Source organism: Vigna umbellata, chromosome 6 (genome assembly GCF_029865625.1).
Source record: "Vigna umbellata cultivar VRB3 chromosome 6, Vumbellata_1.0, whole genome shotgun sequence".
In the NCBI taxonomy this organism is placed as follows: domain Eukaryota; kingdom Viridiplantae; phylum Streptophyta; class Magnoliopsida; order Fabales; family Fabaceae; genus Vigna; species Vigna umbellata.
This window is the reverse complement of record NC_142170.1, coordinates 9596252-9617452: the sequence shown is the minus strand read 5'-3', so window position 1 is coordinate 9617452 and position 21201 is coordinate 9596252. Positions and strand designations below refer to the sequence as shown.

General features: G+C 35.4%; 2 protein-coding genes across 2 annotated transcripts; one reads left to right on the top strand and one right to left on the bottom strand.

The window, feature by feature from the left end:
- Window positions 1-619: 619 nt before the first annotated feature.
- On the top strand, window positions 620-7330 carry HPL1 (hydroperoxide lyase 1). Its single transcript, XM_047302814.2, has 3 exons — window positions 620-1068; window positions 6084-6465; window positions 6572-7330. The coding sequence occupies exons 1-3, from the start codon at window positions 670-672 to the stop codon at window positions 7213-7215; spliced, it is 1425 nt and encodes a 474-aa protein (XP_047158770.1). The 5' UTR covers window positions 620-669; the 3' UTR covers window positions 7216-7330.
- An 822-nt stretch (window positions 7331-8152) lies between these two features.
- LOC124829335 (uncharacterized) lies at window positions 8153-10553 on the bottom strand. The gene is made up of 3 exons (XM_047302812.2): window positions 10181-10553; window positions 9476-9499; window positions 8153-8700 (listed from the first exon to the last, which is right to left on the bottom strand). The coding sequence occupies exons 1-3, from the start codon at window positions 10365-10367 to the stop codon at window positions 8354-8356; spliced, it is 558 nt and encodes a 185-aa protein (XP_047158768.1). The 5' UTR covers window positions 10368-10553; the 3' UTR covers window positions 8153-8353.
- Window positions 10554-21201: the final 10648 nt, after the last annotated feature.

The following is a 21201-nucleotide window of genomic DNA, read 5'->3' as shown; positions in this document are numbered from 1 at the left end:
TTTTTTCTATTTAACTTTTATTTATTTTTTCACTTTTCACTTCTACTTTTTCTATCTGAAGATTAAAATCTACGTCTTTATATAAAGGAGTTATAGTTTGATGTTCACATTTTGTTTTTCAGTGTTATCTTTTAATAAACAATTATTTTAAAATTAAAATAATTAACTTATCAAGCTTGTCTGTTCAATGACTCTGTTTTATAAATTTAATAATATTTTTTATCTGATATTTTTTAAATTAAAATAATTATTTATAATTAAAATTACTATAAAATAAATAAAGCTTACTTTTATGGTAAAATATATTTATATTAATTTATTATTATTTTTATTATAATAAAAATAAAACCACACATACTATACGATTTAATTATTATAATAAAAAACGTGCACGTGTTTTGAGAAGGAAAAATATCATCGTGTATTGTTAGGGTGTGCTTTTTGTGAACACATTTAACGTGGCTTATAGGTAGAGACAGGACACGTCACTGAACAGACGTAAAGGCGGAGACACCCTTATCACAACATGTTGGCACTCCCATGAGAAAACAAAAACAAACCAATAATAATCATAAATATCTCATAATAACAATAATAAATATCTTTAACTCTTCATTTCTGCTCATTATTACATCAAAGCAAAATTATCACCACTGCCTTCCCTTCACCATGTCATTATCACCTCCATCTCTGGTAACGGCAGCGATCGCTGCAGATCTTCCGATCCGCCAGATTCCGGGAAGCTACGGGTTCCCGTTGCTGGGCCCCTTATCGGACCGACTCGACTACTTCTGGTTCCAGAAGCCGGAGAGCTTCTTCAAGAACCGAATGGAGAAGTACAAGAGCACGGTGTTCCGCACCAATGTTCCTCCCTCCTTCCCCTTCTTCGTCAATGTTAATCCCAACGTCATCGCAGTTCTCGATGTCAAATCCTTCTCCCACCTCTTCGATTTCGACCTCGTCGACAAGAAGGACGTTCTCGTCGGAGACTTTGTTCCCGACGTCAGCTTCACCGGAAATATGAGGGTCGGCGTCTACCAGGACCCCTCCGAACCTCAACATTCCAAGGTACTCTTCTTCTTCTTCACCTACTCATTCAATTTTTGATTCTGAATTGTTAATTTGCGCAATTTAGCCCAATAAATTGAAGTTTCAGTTAGATTTTTTGTGTTAGGGAAATACTGCTTTTCACTGCCAAGAAATTATAACAAAAGGAAACTGTTGAATTATCTGTTTTAGAATGATAATCATAATATTAAGGCTTAATTGCTTTGGTTTGTCCAGTTTGGTTGGAGTATGTCAATTTTATCAATAGTAAAATTAAAATTTATCTCAAGTCCCTTCTGTTAAGGCGTTAACTTTTATCTCTCCTGCTCTTATGTGAAGTCTTTCTCAGTGCTATCAATGTTGTTTTGTCGTTGGATTATATTCACGTTAGTTATTCTTTGATTCGTCAAACAATCAATTATATTAATAATTATTTTTATAATAAATTATAATTTTATATACTTTAGGATTAAATATATTTTTATTCCTTAATTTTTAGTGAAATTTGGAATTAGTTCCTCTTCAAAACTTTGGTCTAATTTAATCCCTAAACTTTAAAATGTGTGAATTTAGTCTTTTGAACTAAATTTTATTAAATTTATTTGATGTTTTAAGTGCGTTTCATGATAGCATTTAGGTTGTTTATACCATTTGACACATTTTTGCTTCAATGTTAACTGAGAAATACGTTTGAAACATCAAATAAAGTTAACAAAATTTGATTAAAAGGACTAAATTTACACATTTGTAAAGTTTGAGGACTAAATTAGTCCAAAATTTTGAAGAGAGACTAATTCCAATTTTCACTAAAAGTTAAGGATTAAAAACATATTTAACCCTATACTTTATTATTAAATTTGATAACAAATATGTATAAAAAAAATAAAATATAAAAAATTTAGATATATTAAAATTTATAAAAATCCTAGTATTTTGTTTAATTTTACCTTGCTTTGATATAGAGATTTTTCAAAAGATATATTTAAATATATTAATAATATTTTTAATTTAATATATTAATAATATTTTAATGACTTTTTTTTACATTTTAACATAAAGTAATATATATGTTAAAATTTTAGTAAACAAAATATATTTTATTATAAAGTAAAATAGGTTACAAAATATATTTTGGATATTGTAAAATAAATACCGTCCATGAAAGCTATTTTTAATCTCAAATTTTTTAAATACAACCATTTAAAAAGCAAAGAATTGTATAAAAAAATTATTTTTAACCTCAAAATTTGTAAATACAAGCTTTTAGAAATTGTATTTATTAAAATTAATATAATTTTTATTCTCAAATTATTTTAAAAAGTAAATTTCCAGCTTAGTTAAATTATGTTATTTTTTACCCTTTTGTATTTTATAAAAATTATATAAAATATCTTTTCGTAACAAACGTCACATTTATCTATTCACAAGGTATTTCATATTCCTATAATAAAATATAAGGTTCAAATAATATATAATTTGATTTAAAAATTAAATATAATTTTTAAAAAAATTAAAAAAATATATTTAATCTATTAAATAATTATTAGAAAAATATGAATAAAAATGATTTTTTAATCATTTTAATAATATAATAAAGATAATATGAGTAGTTTCGTACACAACTTTCAAAACATCAAATATTATTATTTATTAATATTTTGTTTCAATTTTTGTAAATGTTGACCGAAAAAACCTTTTCTCTCCAACTTTTTAATAATTAAATGATCAAACCTTCTTTCTTCAACTCTTGATGCACATGATTAGAGGATGTGTTGACAAAAAGTTACTCTATTCAAAATAACATGAGAGAGAAAAAAAAATTAACAGTGTTTGTGTCTATTTAACAGAAAGATTTAATTGAGGTAATGTAATTGACATTTTTAAATCACGTGAATAAAATTATAATTTTTTTAAAAAGATGTACGAAATTGACATACTTTAATAAAACTGGAACAAAACAATCAATTAAGCCTAATATTAATAACGTTTTTTCGTAGGCCAAAGGCTTTTGTATTATTTGTTTTATTTATGCATGGAAAGAAATTGAGATGAAAAGAAAATAAGTGTGGTAGGAAGAAAACAAAGATGTGTTGGTAAGGTCTGGGTAATGAGACGTCGTAGTTTGTACTGGACTGGACCGTTTAAATAGTACAGTGTACCATGAAATGGCTAACAGGATCATTATTATGTGGTGTGCAAAGATGCAAAATTTGTTATTTTGATTTGTGTTGGTGGGAAACGTGAGAAAACTGGTTACTCCACTCATACATGGCCCGCCAAAAAGGAAGGAGGACAAACTGCTTTAAAAACGCATAGAAAAATCTTGATACGCAATTATTTTTTTAATTTTTAATTTATATATATATATTATTTTAAAGCTACGTATAGTTGTATAAATATTTTTAAGTTCTTAAGTAATTAATTAATATTTTTATGTAAATAATTGAAATAATTAATTTAATTTATCATAATTAATAATTTAAATTAATTTATAAATATTAATTATTTAAATAAAAAATATAAAGAAAGTTAATTTAAAGTAAATAATTTTAATTTTTAATTTTTAAATGAAAAACAAGTTTGTAGATAAAATTCTTTTATTCTATTTTTAATGTTAGTTTGACGGATTGGATATGATGATAAAAATAGATTGACAAACATTAAAGTAAAGAAAAAAAAGGAAAATGTTATATATAATGTGCTAAATGATGTTTGATTAAAATTAAATTTTTATGTACTTGTACTATTAAATCTTTTTATGGTAAATTAAAAGCCAACCTATCAAATATAGAAGATACTGTAATGATTAATTATCTCTCAAAAATTGAAATTTGTAATAATTGATGAAAAAAAAGTTAAAAATAACAGTGTGTATATATATATATATATATATATATATATATATATATATATATATATATATATATATATATATATATATATATATATATATATATATATATATATATATATATATATATATATATATATGGGGTTTGCTAACGCGCGTACGCCTGTTTTTCAGTTGGTACATTTTAGCAATGTGTACCGGATTTTAGTAGACAAAAAATACCCTTATATATCATGGATTCAAGTTTTAAGGTTAAGGGTATTTTAATAATTTTCATTTTCAAAACTTAAAAAAAAAAAAAAAAGAAACCCCCGAAACCCTTACTCACCTCTGTTATTCCTCTCAATCCTTTCTGTTTCATCTCTCTCACTCCAACCTTTTCTCTGTCATCCCTACTGCAGCCCTAATTGAAAAAATCAGAAGCACTTGTCTTTAAACAATTTGTCTTTCTAAAGAGTTGAGTCATTGACATATTCACCTTGACGCAAAGGTTCATTCAAGATCTCTTCAATTTCACCATCTTCACTAATTTCTCTAATTTCATCATCTGCATATATTGAATCATCATCTCTAAAAAAACCCTAGGCCAATTACCGATTCTTTTGGATGTCATTATGCTTGTGAAAATTAGATAAAATTAGATAAGACAAATATTATAAAATAAAAACTCATTATAAAATCATTTTTTTGTAAGAAATTGTTTAACAACAAGTATTTCTGATTTTTTCCAGGTCAATTACCAATTCCTTTATGCTTGTGAAAATTAGATAAAATTAGATAAGACAAAAATTATAAGATCAAAACTCATTATAAAATCATTTTTTTGTAAGATTATTTAACGGCAAGTGTTTCTGATTTTTTTCAATTGGGAGTAGGGATGACAGAGAAAGATTGGAGTGAGAAAGATGAAAGAGAGAGAGTTGAGAGGAACGAGAGAGGTGACTAAGGGTTCTGGGGTTTCTTTTTTTTTTTTCTTTAGTTTTGAGAATGAAAATTATTGAAATACCCTTAACCTTAGAACTTAGAATCCATGGTATATAAGAATATTTTTGTCTACTAAAATCCGGTACACATTGCTAAAATGTACCAACTGAAAAACAGGCGTACGCGCGTTAGCAAACCCATATATATATATATATATATATATATATATATATATATATATATATATATATATATATATATATATATATATATATATATATATAAAGGAGAATATTAGAAAAAAATTGAATAAACTAGAATTAAAAGTTAACTTTTATAAGTTATAAATTCTTAAAATAAACTCTTTTAATATATTTATTGAACATTTTTATAATGATGACTTTTAAAGAAAAATTATTATTGTAAATGTTTTGGGCGGTATTTGTTTTAGCTACCACATATTTCATTATTTCATATCTATTTTTTAAAAAAATCTATCTTCATCCTCATCTCTATGTTAGTATTTGGTGAGTATAATATTTTTATCTCATTTTATTATCAGAATAATAGGTATATTCGTATCTATTTTCTTATTATTTCAAACTTTTTTAATAAAAAAAATAAAGAATCATAATAAAGAAAATATGATATTATTAAAAAGAAATTTTGCACAATTACAAACTTATGTCATTCGTAGTTTTGGCTTTGTCCCACCGACGTTTAAATCTATGTCAAAGCCAATTCTATTATAAAACCGTATTTTTCTGTCAATTTTTTAAGCAATGATTTCTACTGTGATTTGCAATTGAGGTGGGACTTTTTGGAACTCACTTATTTATTATTAAAATCACTGTCCTGTTTAAGGGAATTAATTAATTGGTTTTTCGTTACCCATTTCAGATCCGATTGCGACCTTAAGAACTGATCTTCATTTAATCTTCTTGATAGAGTTTGGTAAACACGAAGATTTAAGAATGATTCCAATCAAGTTTTGATCGAGAGAGACGCAGGACAAAATAAGAGACAGACAAAAAAGAAAAAAAAAGGTGTTCTTGACTATCTAATACCGTTACAATATTTGATGTTAACTATTTTAAACACAAAAAGCAGAATAATTGAAATACGAGGGAAAGAAGAAGATTGAATTTGAAAGAAGTTTAGAAGCTTAGAGTATAGTAAATGAGTCCCCAGAAGAATAAACATCAGAGCTCTTTGTGTAAGAAGGGATTGCAGTTGTCATCCATGGTTTTTGTGTATGCAGGTGAAGGGCTACATAATAGATATCCTAAAACGAAGCTCGGGAATATGGGCATCAGAACTAGTGTCCAACCTAGACGTATTCTGGGACAACATCGAATCAACAGTCTCAAAATCTTCATCTGCGTCCTATTTGTTCCCTCTGCAACAATTTCTCTTCACTTTCCTCTGCAAAGTTCTGGCAGGTGCAGACACTTCTCGTGACCCCAAAATCGCAGAGTCAGGCCATGCCATGCTTAATCGATGGCTTGCCCTTCAGCTCCTCCCCATTACCAGCATCGGCATACTCCAACCTCTTGAAGAAATCTTCCTCCATTCCTTCGCTTACCCTTCCTTTCTCGTTAGTGGAGACTACAACAACATCTATAACTTTGTCAAGCAACAAGGTCATCCTCGTACCGTATCCTACTTTTATTTTAATGTTTGCCGCCGTACTTTTAATGTTCATGCACTGATGAAATTGCTGAATGGGTGATGCAAATAACGTAACAGGGAAGGATACCATAAACAGAGGCGAAATCGGGTTCGGGTTGACCCAAGAAGAGGCAATCCACAACCTACTCTTCGTTCTAGGGTTCAATTCCTTCGGGGGCTTCACCATTTTCCTCCCATCTTTGATTGATGCCGTAGCGAAAGACTCCGCGTTGCAGGAGAAGCTGAAGAAGGAAGCCAGGGAAAACGGCGGCTCAACGCTGACCTTTGACTCCGTCAAAGAGATGCCTCTCGTCCAATCGGTGGTCTACGAAACGCTGCGTATGAACCCTCCGGTTCCGCTGCAGTTCGGTCGCGCTCGAAAGGACTTCCGTTTGACTTCTCACGACTCCGTTTACGACGTGAAGAAGGGGGAGTTGTTATGCGGCTTCCAGAAGCTCGTCATGAGAGACTCTCTCATCTTCGACGAACCGAACCTCTTTAAGCCGGACCGGTTCACGAAGGAAAAAGGGGCCCAGTTGCTGGACTACTTGTACTGGTCCAATGGGCCTCAAAGTGGGTCACCCACTCTGTCCAATAAACAATGCGCCGGCAAGGACGTTGTCGCCCTCACTGCGGCCTTGCTTGTGGCTCACCTGTTTCGCAGGTATGATTCCATCACCGGCGATGGCAGTTCCATCACTGCCCTTCAAAAGTCTAAGTGAACTCAAGGCTAAATTTTTATTTCCACTTGAGATTCTACTTAATCTATGCACACACGTGCAGATAATGATATCTTTTTATCCAAGAGTTTAAATGCAAGATTATGCTACTCTTTCATACCACTGTCATATATCTTTTTATCTTTTTAAATCTGAAGTAAAAGTATGACGAAGCTCGTTAAAACTAAGGTTTGCATGGACACGTGACATAAAGTGCATAGTTCTTGATCTATTGATTTGAGATATTCCCCCAAATTCCCCTGAAGCTCAACATTATTTTTTGGCAACTTTGATAAAATGATTGGTGATATTCTTATCTCTCTCGATAGACTTAAGTCCATGTTTGTGTAAATTTATTTTTGACAAAAAAAGGCAATAATATAATTGCTTATTGACAAATTCCACATAAGCCATATAACAAGTCTGCCCTTTCATACTCTCTCCGTCTTAATGACAAATCTACATAATCCGACCGTGGAACAAACAAACTTTGGTTCAATGCATTATAATACAGGACTTGTTTTCTAAAAGAATTAGACACAAATAAAATAAGTTTTTTCTACAAGCTAGAACGAATTTATGTACACTTCAAAAATCATTTTCTAAGAAAGCTAATACAGAATAATTTCTATAAACTAATTTATGTATAAATCAATTTTACCTTATTGTAAAACTAACTTTAATATGTATGAAGAAATTTATCTAAATATGTCTGCATAAATCCTTCTATTAATAACTAATCCTTCCTCAGTGCATAAACAATTAGGTCGCCTACATTCAGTTAGGTTTAATGCACACCTCAGGCAAACAAAAATGGTATCTCTGTAGTTCAATGCCATATTTCCAGAATAAGCTACAGTCAGAATTGATTTCAAACCAGAACTTTCAGAAACAAGTAGTCACACAATTTTGTTATGTAAGAAGTTTTTCACAAAAAACCTAACACTTCTCATCTTTCAACTGTCTTAAATATATAGTAAGTACCAAAAATGGAGGTTAGAAATACAGCAACATTTGTATTAGGATTTTACAGTTTTGACTCTTAAAGGATATACCAGAATTATACGGGACCTATGATGATTGGCTACTACCCCAACTATATATAACTTCCATTAGAAAGTAGTATGTAGGCCACAGCAGTCTAAGCAGAGTGCAGTTTCCCTTTAGAGCGAGAATTAGATTTGGCAAGCCCTTCTTGCCATCCTTTGTGACGAGCTCTCAGTTCCCATAATGCAGAGAGCTTCTTCTGAGCCACTAAGGCCATCTCAGCCTTCTCCCTGGCTTCCTCACATGTCTCCATTCCTGAATTACACTTGTCTGCTTCTTTTTGATACTGAGATGCAATCTTCTTAGATTCCAGCAGACCCATGTCAGCACGACGCTGATTTTTCAAAGCTTCAGTTTCCCGGAGATTTAGTTCTTCTGACAGTAGCTCTGCAACATTGTTTTCGGTGTCTCCATCCACCTTTGGATCGTGCTTTGCACAATCTAAATGACAATTCAATTAATCGAGGGAAGAAACAGCAATTGGACATGAAAAACAGGCATAGAAACAGCATGCTCTGATGACACAGCTGCAGGCAAAATAAAAATTCTGTCCTCTTCTTCATGCAGACAAATATCAAATACGAGAGTTTGTTTGATTAAATTTGTATAAAAATACTCATAGGAAAGAAGAAGAAAGTTTTTTCATGAACTATAAATTAACTTATGAATAAGTTCATCTATAACAATTCCCTCATGTTAACTTCATGACCATTTCCTATTAGTGATGAAAATGATACATCACACCAAACCATGAATACCATGTCACTCAAACAAGTTTGTTCTTTCATTTGAACACAACATATTATATGCTTCAGAGAAAATGGTTTGCAACACTAGCCGAGTACCCCGAAATTTTGTTTAGCACTGTAGAATACTAGGTTGAAATAAATCAGAACTCTATATTATATACCACAAAATCTTTGCATAACAGATTTTTCAAACACAAGAAAATTTGGCAAAAGAAATAAATCAAATTTTATAAAAGGAAAACACACAAAAAGGCACATGAGATTTCAGATCCTGATAGTTCGCCCAACCTAAAAAGAAACGAGTTAGCTTATTAAATGAGTGAGAGTAACTATGTAACTTCGGCTCTTGTCATCACACAAATATGCTTCAGATTCAGTCATAGAGAGGTCACGATAATAAAGAAAGGTTTACTCATGCAGAGTACATCAGCTGAGATATTTCACAGGAATTCATTCAGGAAACCAACCTTCAAATGAAGAGTTGCTAAGCCCTGCATAAATACAGATAAAGAAACTGGAATAAGCACATGATTGACTTGGTGTGCAATCAAGAGAACGCAACAACAATCATAATGAAACAACAGTCTCAATTGGAACCACTATTGCTTTGACAGCACATACAGAAATAAATAATCTACAGATTTATTAAAGATAAGCAAGCAAAAGCTGTAGAAATGTTTCAAGGCTATTGGGCTTAGGTTAGTATTTCTCTTAATTTAGAATACAAATAGGCTAAGCCATGATACTCTTGTTTTATTGCGAGTTTCATGGTGAATGCTATGTGACAACCACATGTAACCAAGCAAAAGGGGACCCTGGTAATTAATTAAAAATAATTACTTTCACAGTATCATTATACAAGAGACTAATATTTAATTAAGGAAAGTTACAGCCTAATTAAGCTAGGGCAAGCCTATTGAATATTGTTTATGCCACTTCATAAGTCCCCGTATGATTACTTGATGCAACTTGAGAGACCCAGAACACATTTCAATCCAGAAGTAGCAGTAATAACGAAACAAAGAAAAAAGAAGAAGAAGAAGATCTAAATTGGAAGCACATGAGTGATGAAAGAAGTTATTTTGAAGAAAGAAGAAATTGGTAAGATGTTGAAGGCAGAAAAGGAAAAAGGTAAAAGGGGTGGAATTGAACTAGAGGGAAAGTATATATACATTGGGGAATGGAAATGATGGGTTGGGAAGAACAATCACAGACGCAGGGAGTGCAAGAAGAAGAAGAATGGTTGAGGAGTTCGACGAGGTGCCAGTAGAGAGGAGGACCCACTATGTAGCCGGCAATGGACAGCGCTGCCACCCACAAACCAAACCTCACCACAACGCCGCCACAATTCAAACCCATCTCTCTCACAAACTCTGCACTCTGCACTCCGAAAAGAGTCAAAGAAGAGAGAAATTGAAGTCGGTAATGAGAGACAACCTCCTCTTCTTCGCTTCCTTCTGTATTTATTCTTCTCTGGGTGTCATTAAATTCTTTAAAAAAGATATTTTTATTTTCAGTTATTTTTATCTTATCCTAGTACTAAAATATATTTAAAAAGTGACTTCTTTTATGTATATTTTTCAACAATCTTAGATAACATGTTCAAAAGGTACAATTATTTTTCGATATTATGTTAATCTTATCATATATGTATATTATTAATATACAATAATGATTTTTTTATTGTGACGTTATTTCAACACATTCTCACAATAAAAAGAAAATTAGAAAAATTGTATGAATAATTTTTATATTGTTGTTTTTGGGCTAGTTTTTTTTTTTTTTTTTTACGTTGAATATCTTTGTCTCTGTGTTGTTTATTTATTATGTTTTTGACTTTTTAAGAGACATTGGTTGTTCCACCACCTGGCCTAATTAAGTTTCTGTTACACTTGCATTTTGGATATTAAAACTTCTGTGTTCTCCTAACTAACTTTCCAAAAATTTTATATTAAGTTTAGGTTTTAATTTTATACTATTAAATTTCAAATTTCTTCTGTGTGAAAGAAAGAAAGAACAAATGAAAGGGCTTACGTTCACGTGTTTTGTTCTCTTTTATTGCAAGAACTATTGTGAGACCCTGGATAATTAGCAAATTTAATCCTGACATCACACCACTAACACACACACCACGTCACTGTTGCGGGTAATTAAAAACCCACTTTCAACTCTGATTTTCACCTCTGCAATGCACAGAAAACTGAACCACCATCATTCTCTGCAACATTAAAAACGCACCACTCCTTACATGCACACCTGCCACTTGTCACGTTAGAAACTTACAAATCAGAATTTAGTATGCAGGTGTCAGTCTTGGACATGTTTGTTCAAGCAAACGTTACTTTAACAAAACCAAAGTTTTCTGAGAACCCTTTCACCTGCACACTCATTCATCTTCTTCCTCAGAAAACCAAACTCTTCATTTTCTCCAAATTTCTCTCTAAGAATCCTTAACTTCTCTCTATCAGAAAACTCACGTTTCCTCTCTGATCACAATTGCAGCACCATAGGAATGTTAGTACTGCTGTGATCTCCATTTTGGACCAAACAGAAACTGAATCCAATCTGGTAAGCCTTCTTACTGTATTTCGTTCTTAGGTTTCTGGAAGAATAGAGTTTTAGTGCATGCAAGTATGTAGTCTCAGAGTTCTGCAATTTTTGATTAGATTTGTTTTGGAAGAATCAAGAATATAATAGAAGCATAGTTGGATAAAGCCATTTTCATCTAGGACAAGTTGGAACTTCAATCCGGGTAAGGGAAGCTTATATGTTTAATTCATACTGCTTGATTTTATAATCTGAGTTGCATGTATATGAAATCTGATATTTGAGCCTTATGAACGTTTACTGATATGAGATATAAATTCTGGTTCATTTGCATGTTGTTTTGGATACGCATGAAAGATGTGTGAATGTTATAGAGTTGGAATGATTAGATCGATTGAATCTGTCATGAATGAACACTGCTTAATTGTATTATATATGTTGTTGCTGATTTTTGATTTAAATGTATATTGATTTGATTCTGTATAAATGGAGTATGGTGATTGTATATTTGGAATGATCTAAATGTTGAAATCTGTATGATTTGATGTATTAAATCTGAAAGGAAAGTTGTCAAGTTCATAAAAATCGAAATCTGGAAAATTCTGTTAAGAGTTGAGAAATCTGGTCTCTGTACTGATAAAGGACGTTCGTCCCTGTACGGTCTTAAACCGTTCGGTTTTCAGTTAAGCTTACTTAGACTAGAATTCTTTCATTTGGAAAGAATTCTGCCCGAGAATGAGCGTCCCTAGTTGATGATCTGAGCGTTCGTCTAGCTCAGTAATATTTAAATATTTAAAACTTTATAAATGAGTGACGTTCGGCCTTAAGTAGAGCGTCCGTCCTTAATAACGTTCGTCCTAAATGAAGTTCGACCTTCTGTTGAACGTTCGTCTACAGAGCGTTCGTTTCTATATTGAACGTTCGTTCATAACTGGTGTTCGGTCATATACCTAAACGTTCGTCCTACCCAACGTTCGGTTTATACCAACGTTCGTTCTGATTGTGCTCGGTCATTGACTTAGCGTTCGTTCCAAAGCGGGGTTCGGTTTCTAAACTGAACGCTCGTCCCTATTATTGAATTTTGAGCGAACATAACTGGCGTTCGTCCAAATTGTTAAATTACGTTCGTACTTGGACTGCCAGTGCTGTTCTTCTGAAATCAATTATATTGCTGGTGTATCTAAACACTTATCACTGGTTTTATTCCTTGGGTTCTATCTAGATTCTTTACACTTAAAATCTTTCAATGTATTATTCATCTCTTCTAAAGATCAGTATTTTCAAATTATCAAGAGTTGAAGCATATTAAGTGAATAAATGACTCGTTTCTTTTGTCCAGAAACGTGAAATCAAAGGTTCTGTGATAAGTTCATTTTATTTGATTAAAGAATGCATGACGTTAATATTAAGAGAGTGAAATACAGAATGGAGATATTATAATTATGAAAGGATATGATGGTTGAACACGACATGATATGATTATATGATTTTGAACTTGAATGAGCGTTCCATGGAGGAGCTTCTCAGTTGTATTAAATGCTAAATTTGTAAAGTATGAACATGGACAAGTTACTGATGGCTTGGTCCATCCTGATATTCCGTGATGCTCATCTTCACGTAGAAGGGGGTAGTCATGCGTGGGAATGGCAGGAGGTCATTCGTATCCCTCACTTAGCAGGGGCGAATGATTAACCTCAAGTGGAGGTCATTCGTATCCCTCACTTAGCAGGGGCGAAGGATTAACCGCATGTGGAAGCTGATTAGGTATATCCCGGCTACCACACCACTTGGGTGCAAGGACGCCTGTAACTACATGGTTCATACAGTTCAGTACAGTCTGTTTTATATAGATTTATATGTTAAATTTTATGATTAAGTTGTTTGATGTATCTGTGAATTAAATTGTGAACTGTATGTATGTTGTATTAATTAAACAATATAAGCTTACCCTTGCAATTTTCCTGGTGCTGTTTACTGTCCATGTATAATCCGTCTTGTCAAAATGCAATGATCATCCGTTGTGGATGTGAGCAGAGGGTGATGCATCTCTTGAAGTATTACTGGAAGAAGAAAATTTGGAAGATGCAAACCTGGTTGAAGTTGAAGTAAAAGCTGAACAGTAGAGGCGCGATTCCGTAGCAGTTTTAGTCTAGTGTGTTGTGCAGTATTTTTGGCAGTTGTATATATATATAGTTCTGCAGATCTGTTTTGTATTTATCTGAAAATTTGGAATTCTGTCAAGTGCTGGTCTGTATTTTGATATTCTGTATTTAAATTCTACAGAATGGATAATCAGAACTGGTTTCTGTTTATTTTTTTATGAATTCTGAACACTGCAGATTTTACTGTACGTGCTGTATGTTAAGTTTTAAAATTCTGAGCTACTGTAATATTCTTAAGACTGCACTGTTTATCTCTGTAAATGTGATCAGTCCTGGTTAATGGTAATTATCATTATTTTGGGATGTTACATTAGTGGTATCAGAGCAGTTTTGTTCTCTTAAGGACACTGTAGGGTTATGAGTGCACTGTGTTTTGCTGTGTGCTTATTATATGTTTAATGAGTTATTATTATTTAACTCTTGGACATAACTAACGCTCGTTTTCTCTGTATCCAGAGAACTAATGGCACCTAGATTGCCTCCCCCTCCTCAACCGAATGAACCTGATACTTCCAACCGCTCTAGATTGTTGGAGGACGTTATTGAGAGACTCCAACGACAAAATACCACCCTTATGGAACAGAACACCACCCTGATGCAGCAGAATCAGGCAGCCATGCAGGGTTTAGAAGCCTCACGTGTTACTGCTGAAAACACACAGAGACAATTGATGGACATCCTTGCTGCCACTAGAGGTACGCCTGGAGCATCCTCTTCAAACGCCACTCCACACGCTGCTCAACCAAACGCTGAATGGAGTTTGGAGAGTTTCCTCCAGCATCATCCAGCTAAATTCAATGGAAAGGGCCTCCCTGATGAGGCGGATCAGTGGCTAGGAGACATGGAGAGAATTTTCAATGCAAAGAGGTGTCCGGACGAGAATAGGTTGGCTTACACAGAATATTTACTGACTGGGGAAGCAAGCCACTGGTGGGCGAGCACAAGAGCTATTCTGATAGAAGCTCAACGTCCTGTCACTTGGGAAGTATTTCGTGGTAAATTTTACGAGGAGTACTTTCCTGACAGCGTACGGTTTGCGAAGGAAGTGGAGTTTTTACAACTAGTTCAAGGTGGGATGACAGTTTCAGAGTATACCAACAAGTTCAAGCACCTTGTTCGGTTCTATACGATGGCAGCCAATGAAGAATGGCAGTGTAGGAAGTTTGAGAACGGATTGAGGAGTGATTTGAAGGTGTTGATATCCAGCTTATGTATCCGGTCTTTTCCCAGTATGGTTGAGCGAGCTAAGGTATTGGAGAAAAATATGGCAGAGGTTGAACGACAGAAGAAACAACCGCAAGTTAGTAGGGGACCAATTGTGTCCAGGGGAAGTTCTGTTCAGAGGAGACTACCTTACGCTCGTCCAAATCAATCAGCCAATACAAGTGGTTCTCAAGCACTGGTTCCTGTAGGACAAGCTGGACAAGGCAGTGTAACTTGCTTTCACTGTGGAGGGCCGCATTACCGTTCATCCTGCCCTCAACTGGTAGGAGGAAAGCACTGTAACAGATGTGGACGAAATGGGCACGTGGAGAACGAGTGTAACATGAGTGGAAGAGCAGTGATGAGACCACCAAACACTGGCAGAAATCAGCCACGGGGTGGACGTGCACAAGCAGTGGGGAGAGTGTACGCTATCACTGGAGCGGAAGCAGAGAACGCAGGTAATCTTATAACTGGTGAATGCTTGCTGTTTGGAGTGCCTTGTTGTGTGCTGTTTGACTCTGGGGCAACGCACTCCTTCATCTCGAAGGCGTGTGTTGAAAAGCTGGGAATAGTAGAGAGAGATCTGCAGTTTGACTTGGTGGTATCAACACCAGCGGCTGGAGAGCTTAGAACATCTACCGTGTGCATTAGATGTCCTATTGTGGTTGAGGGGCATAGTTATAAGGTGAACTTAATCTGTTTACCTTTGAAGGACTTGGAAATAATTCTAGGAATGGATTGGTTGGCTACCAACCATATTATTATAGATTGTGGCAAGAAGGAATTAGTGTTTCCTGAAGATGATGAAGAATGTGTGGGAGTTACATTCGGTCAGTTAAGGGAGGATATAATGGAAGGTGCAAGCTGTTTTCTCATTATGACACATGAAGACAAGGAGTTAGGAGGGTTGACGGAAGCACGGACGTCCAATGAGAGCAGTACGGAACGAGCAGTGGTGAGTGAATTTCTGGACGTTTTTCCAGAAGAGATACCAGGATTGCCTCCTGTTAGAGAAGTCGAATTCACCATTGATTTGGTGACAACGGCAGCTCCTATATCTGTTCAACCTTACCGAATGGCACCTGCAGAGTTGGTTGAACTCAAGAAGCAAATTGAAGAGCTTATGGAGAAGAAATTCATTAGACCGAGCGTATCACCATGGGGAGCTCCGGTACTCTTGGTGAAAAAGAAAGATGGCAGCTCTCGGTTATGTATAGATTACAGGCAATTAAACAAGCTGACCATCAAGAACAAATACCCGTTGCCAAGAATAGATGATTTGTTGGATCAGCTGCATGGAGCAACAGTATTTTCTAAGATTGATTTGCGTTCAGGATATCACCAGATAAGGGTTAAGGAGGACGACATCCAGAAGACAGCATTCAGATCACGTTATGGGCATTATGAGTACGTGGTAATGCCATTTGGAGTAACGAACGCTCCAGCCATCTTCATGGATTACATGAACCGGATATTTAGACCCTATTTGGATAAATTTGTAGTTGTGTTCATAGATGATATTCTCATCTACTCCAAAACCAATGCTGAACATGAAGAACACTTGAGAACAGTACTAACCGTGTTGAGGGAGAAAGAGTTGTACGCAAAGCTGTCCAAGTGTGAATTCTGGTTAAAGGAGGTGCAGTTTCTGGGGCATGTGATATCGTCTGAAGGTATTTCAGTAGATCCCTCTAAAGTGCAAGCAGTGTTAGATTGGAAGAGCCCGCGTTCAGTCACTGAAGTGAGGAGTTTTGTGGGGCTGGCTGGTTATTACAGACGTTTCATAGAGGGGTTCGCCAAGATAGTGGCTCCTCTTACTAGATTGACTAGAAAGGATCAGCCATTCGCTTGGACTGATCTGTGTGAGGAACGGTTCCAGGAGCTGAAGATGAAATTGACGAGCGCGCCAGTTTTGATTATTCCAGACACGTCCAAGCCATTTGAAGTGTACTGTGACGCATCTCACCAAGGTTTGGGCTGTGTGCTCATGCAAGAGAGACGTGCAGTAGCGTACGCGTCTCGCCAGTTGAAGATTCATGAACGCAATTATCCCACACACGACCTGGAGTTGGCAGCTGTCGTTTTTGCACTAAAGATTTGGAGGCACTATTTATACGGATCAACGTTCCAAGTCTTTAGTGATCACAAGAGCCTCAAATATTTGTTTGATCAGAGGGAGCTGAATATGAGGCAAAGACGTTGGCTGGAATTTTTAAAAGATTATGATTTTGAACTGCTATATCACCCTGGGAAAGCCAACGTAGTGGCAGACGCCCTAAGCAGGAATACAGTACAAGTCTCATTGATGATGGTGAAGGAGCTGAACTTGGTGGAGAATTTGAGAGATCTAAGATTACAATTTGAATTAGGAGAGAACGTAATAAGGTGCTGTAATCTTAGAATTTCTAGTGATGTGTTTGACAGAATCTGGATGAAGCAACGTGAGGATGAAGAACTGTTGAAGATATTTGATGCACTCGGTTCAGAAAAAGCTAAGGAGTTTAATGCTGGAACGGATGGTATGTTGCGTTATTTGGGAAGAACTTGCATTCCCAATGATGGAGAGCTGAAACGTATTATATTGGAAGAAGCTCATCATAGTCGTCTTAGCATACACCCCGGTATGACTAAGATGTATCAAGATCTTAGGAAATCTTTCTGGTGGCCGGGAATGAAGAGTGATGTTGCACGCTTTGTGGCATCTTGCTTAACCTGTCAACGCGCCAAGGCTGAACACCAACGTCCAGGTGGATTGCTTCAACAATTGGAGATTCCTGAATGGAAGTGGGACAGCATTTCCATGGACTTTGTGACTCATCTGCCACGCACAGTCAAGAATCACGATTCAATCTGGGTAATTGTGGACAGATTAACTAAGAGCGCCCACTTCTTAGCCGTGCATTTGAAGATGTCAATGACAAATTTGGCTAAGCTGTACATCAAGGAGATAGTGCGTCTTCATGGAGTGCCTTCAAGCATAGTTTCTGACCGAGACACGAGATTCACATCTCGGTTTTGGCAATCTTTACAAGGTGAATTGGGAAGCAAGCTACAGATGAGTTCTGCGTATCATCCGCAAACAGATGGCCAATCTGAAAGGACCATCCAGACGTTAGAAGATTTGCTTAGGACGTGTGTCCTGGACCATTTAGGCGCATGGGATGAGGTCTTGCCACTAGTGGAATTCACATACAATAACAGTTTCCAGTCTAGCATTGGTATGGCGCCTTTTGAAGCTCTCTATGGAAGGAAGTGCAGAACGCCACTTTGCTGGTTTCAGGAAGGAGAGAATGTGCTAACTGGACCAGAACTTATCCAGCAAACTACTGATAAAGTGAAATTGATTCGGGACAGATTGAAGACATCCTTGAGCAGACAGAAATCTTATGCAGATAGGAGGAGAAGACCCTTGGAGTTTGCAGCAGGAGACCATGTATTTTTAAGGTTGAATCCAATCACTGGAGTGGGAAGAGTTGTTCGTCCAAAGAAGCTGTCTCCCAAGTTCATAGGACCGTATCAAATTCTGAAGAAGATTGGACCAGTAGCTTATGAGCTTGCTTTGCCTCCTCAACTATCAAACCTTCATCCTGTTTTCCATGTGTCTCAACTCAGAAAGTATATAGCCAATCCCTCTCATGTTTTAGAACTGGAAGACATTCAACTACAACCTGATCGAACGCTGGAGTTGCAACCAATCCGCATTGATGATGTTCGCACTAAATTACACAAGAGGAAGGATGTTCGATTGGTGAAGGTAGTGTGGGATGCCAAGAATGGAGATTCAACGTGGGAGGTGGAGAGTGCAATGAGGGACTTATATCCACACTTATTCATAGGTAAATTCTGAATTTTCGAGGACGAAAATTTTTGTAGTTAGGGAGAATGTGAGACCCTGGATAATTAGCAAATTTAATCCTGACATCACACCACTAACACACACACCACGTCACTGTTGCGGGTAATTAAAAACCCACTTTCAACTCTGATTTTCACCTCTGCAATGCACAGAAAACTGAACCACCATCATTCTCTGCAACATTAAAAACGCACCACTCCTTACATGCACACCTGCCACTTGTCACGTTAGAAACTTACAAATCAGAATTTAGTATGCAGGTGTCAGTCTTGGACATGTTTGTTCAAGCAAACGTTACTTTAACAAAACCAAAGTTTTCTGAGAACCCTTTCACCTGCACACTCATTCATCTTCTTCCTCAGAAAACCAAACTCTTCATTTTCTCCAAATTTCTCTCTAAGAATCCTTAACTTCTCTCTATCAGAAAACTCACGTTTCCTCTCTGATCACAATTGCAGCACCATAGGAATGTTAGTACTGCTGTGATCTCCATTTTGGACCAAACAGAAACTGAATCCAATCTGGTAAGCCTTCTTACTGTATTTCGTTCTTAGGTTTCTGGAAGAATAGAGTTTTAGTGCATGCAAGTATGTAGTCTCAGAGTTCTGCAATTTTTGATTAGATTTGTTTTGGAAGAATCAAGAATATAATAGAAGCATAGTTGGATAAAGCCATTTTCATCTAGGACAAGTTGGAACTTCAATCCGGGTAAGGGAAGCTTATATGTTTAATTCATACTGCTTGATTTTATAATCTGAGTTGCATGTATATGAAATCTGATATTTGAGCCTTATGAACGTTTACTGATATGAGATATAAATTCTGGTTCATTTGCATGTTGTTTTGGATACGCATGAAAGATGTGTGAATGTTATAGAGTTGGAATGATTAGATCGATTGAATCTGTCATGAATGAACACTGCTTAATTGTATTATATATGTTGTTGCTGATTTTTGATTTAAATGTATATTGATTTGATTCTGTATAAATGGAGTATGGTGATTGTATATTTGGAATGATCTAAATGTTGAAATCTGTATGATTTGATGTATTAAATCTGAAAGGAAAGTTGTCAAGTTCATAAAAATCGAAATCTGGAAAATTCTGTTAAGAGTTGAGAAATCTGGTCTCTGTACTGATAAAGGACGTTCGTCCCTGTACGGTCTTAAACCGTTCGGTTTTCAGTTAAGCTTACTTAGACTAGAATTCTTTCATTTGGAAAGAATTCTGCCCGAGAATGAGCGTCCCTAGTTGATGATCTGAGCGTTCGTCTAGCTCAGTAATATTTAAATATTTAAAACTTTATAAATGAGTGACGTTCGGCCTTAAGTAGAGCGTCCGTCCTTAATAACGTTCGTCCTAAATGAAGTTCGACCTTCTGTTGAACGTTCGTCTACAGAGCGTTCGTTTCTATATTGAACGTTCGTTCATAACTGGTGTTCGGTCATATACCTAAACGTTCGTCCTACCCAACGTTCGGTTTATACCAACGTTCGTTCTGATTGTGCTCGGTCATTGACTTAGCGTTCGTTCCAAAGCGGGGTTCGGTTTCTAAACTGAACGCTCGTCCCTATTATTGAATTTTGAGCGAACATAACTGGCGTTCGTCCAAATTGTTAAATTACGTTCGTACTTGGACTGCCAGTGCTGTTCTTCTGAAATCAATTATATTGCTGGTGTATCTAAACACTTATCACTGGTTTTATTCCTTGGGTTCTATCTAGATTCTTTACACTTAAAATCTTTCAATGTATTATTCATCTCTTCTAAAGATCAGTATTTTCAAATTATCAAGAGTTGAAGCATATTAAGTGAATAAATGACTCGTTTCTTTTGTCCAGAAACGTGAAATCAAAGGTTCTGTGATAAGTTCATTTTATTTGATTAAAGAATGCATGACGTTAATATTAAGAGAGTGAAATACAGAATGGAGATATTATAATTATGAAAGGATATGATGGTTGAACACGACATGATATGATTATATGATTTTGAACTTGAATGAGCGTTCCATGGAGGAGCTTCTCAGTTGTATTAAATGCTAAATTTGTAAAGTATGAACATGGACAAGTTACTGATGGCTTGGTCCATCCTGATATTCCGTGATGCTCATCTTCACGTAGAAGGGGGTAGTCATGCGTGGGAATGGCAGGAGGTCATTCGTATCCCTCACTTAGCAGGGGCGAATGATTAACCTCAAGTGGAGGTCATTCGTATCCCTCACTTAGCAGGGGCGAAGGATTAACCGCATGTGGAAGCTGATTAGGTATATCCCGGCTACCACACCACTTGGGTGCAAGGACGCCTGTAACTACATGGTTCATACAGTTCAGTACAGTCTGTTTTATATAGATTTATATGTTAAATTTTATGATTAAGTTGTTTGATGTATCTGTGAATTAAATTGTGAACTGTATGTAT

Excerpts from the sequence above, each read along its gene's own strand:
- HPL1 (XM_047302814.2), top strand. The coding sequence starts at position 670 with ATGTCATTATCACCTCCATCTCTGGTAACGGCAGCGATCGCTGCAGAT. Across the intron at positions 1,069-6,083 it reads CCGAACCTCAACATTCCAAG|GTGAAGGGCTACATAATAGA; the intron begins GTACTCTTCTTC and ends TTGTGTATGCAG. Across the intron at positions 6,466-6,571 it reads TAACTTTGTCAAGCAACAAG|GGAAGGATACCATAAACAGA; the intron begins GTCATCCTCGTA and ends ATAACGTAACAG.
- LOC124829335 (XM_047302812.2), bottom strand. The coding sequence starts at position 10,367 with ATGGGTTTGAATTGTGGCGGCGTTGTGGTGAGGTTTGGTTTGTGGGTG. Across the intron at positions 9,500-10,180 it reads CATCATTTCCATTCCCCAAT|GGCTTAGCAACTCTTCATTT; the intron begins GTATATATACTT and ends GTATTTATGCAG. Across the intron at positions 8,701-9,475 it reads TAGCAACTCTTCATTTGAAG|ATTGTGCAAAGCACGATCCA; the intron begins GTTGGTTTCCTG and ends ATTGTCATTTAG.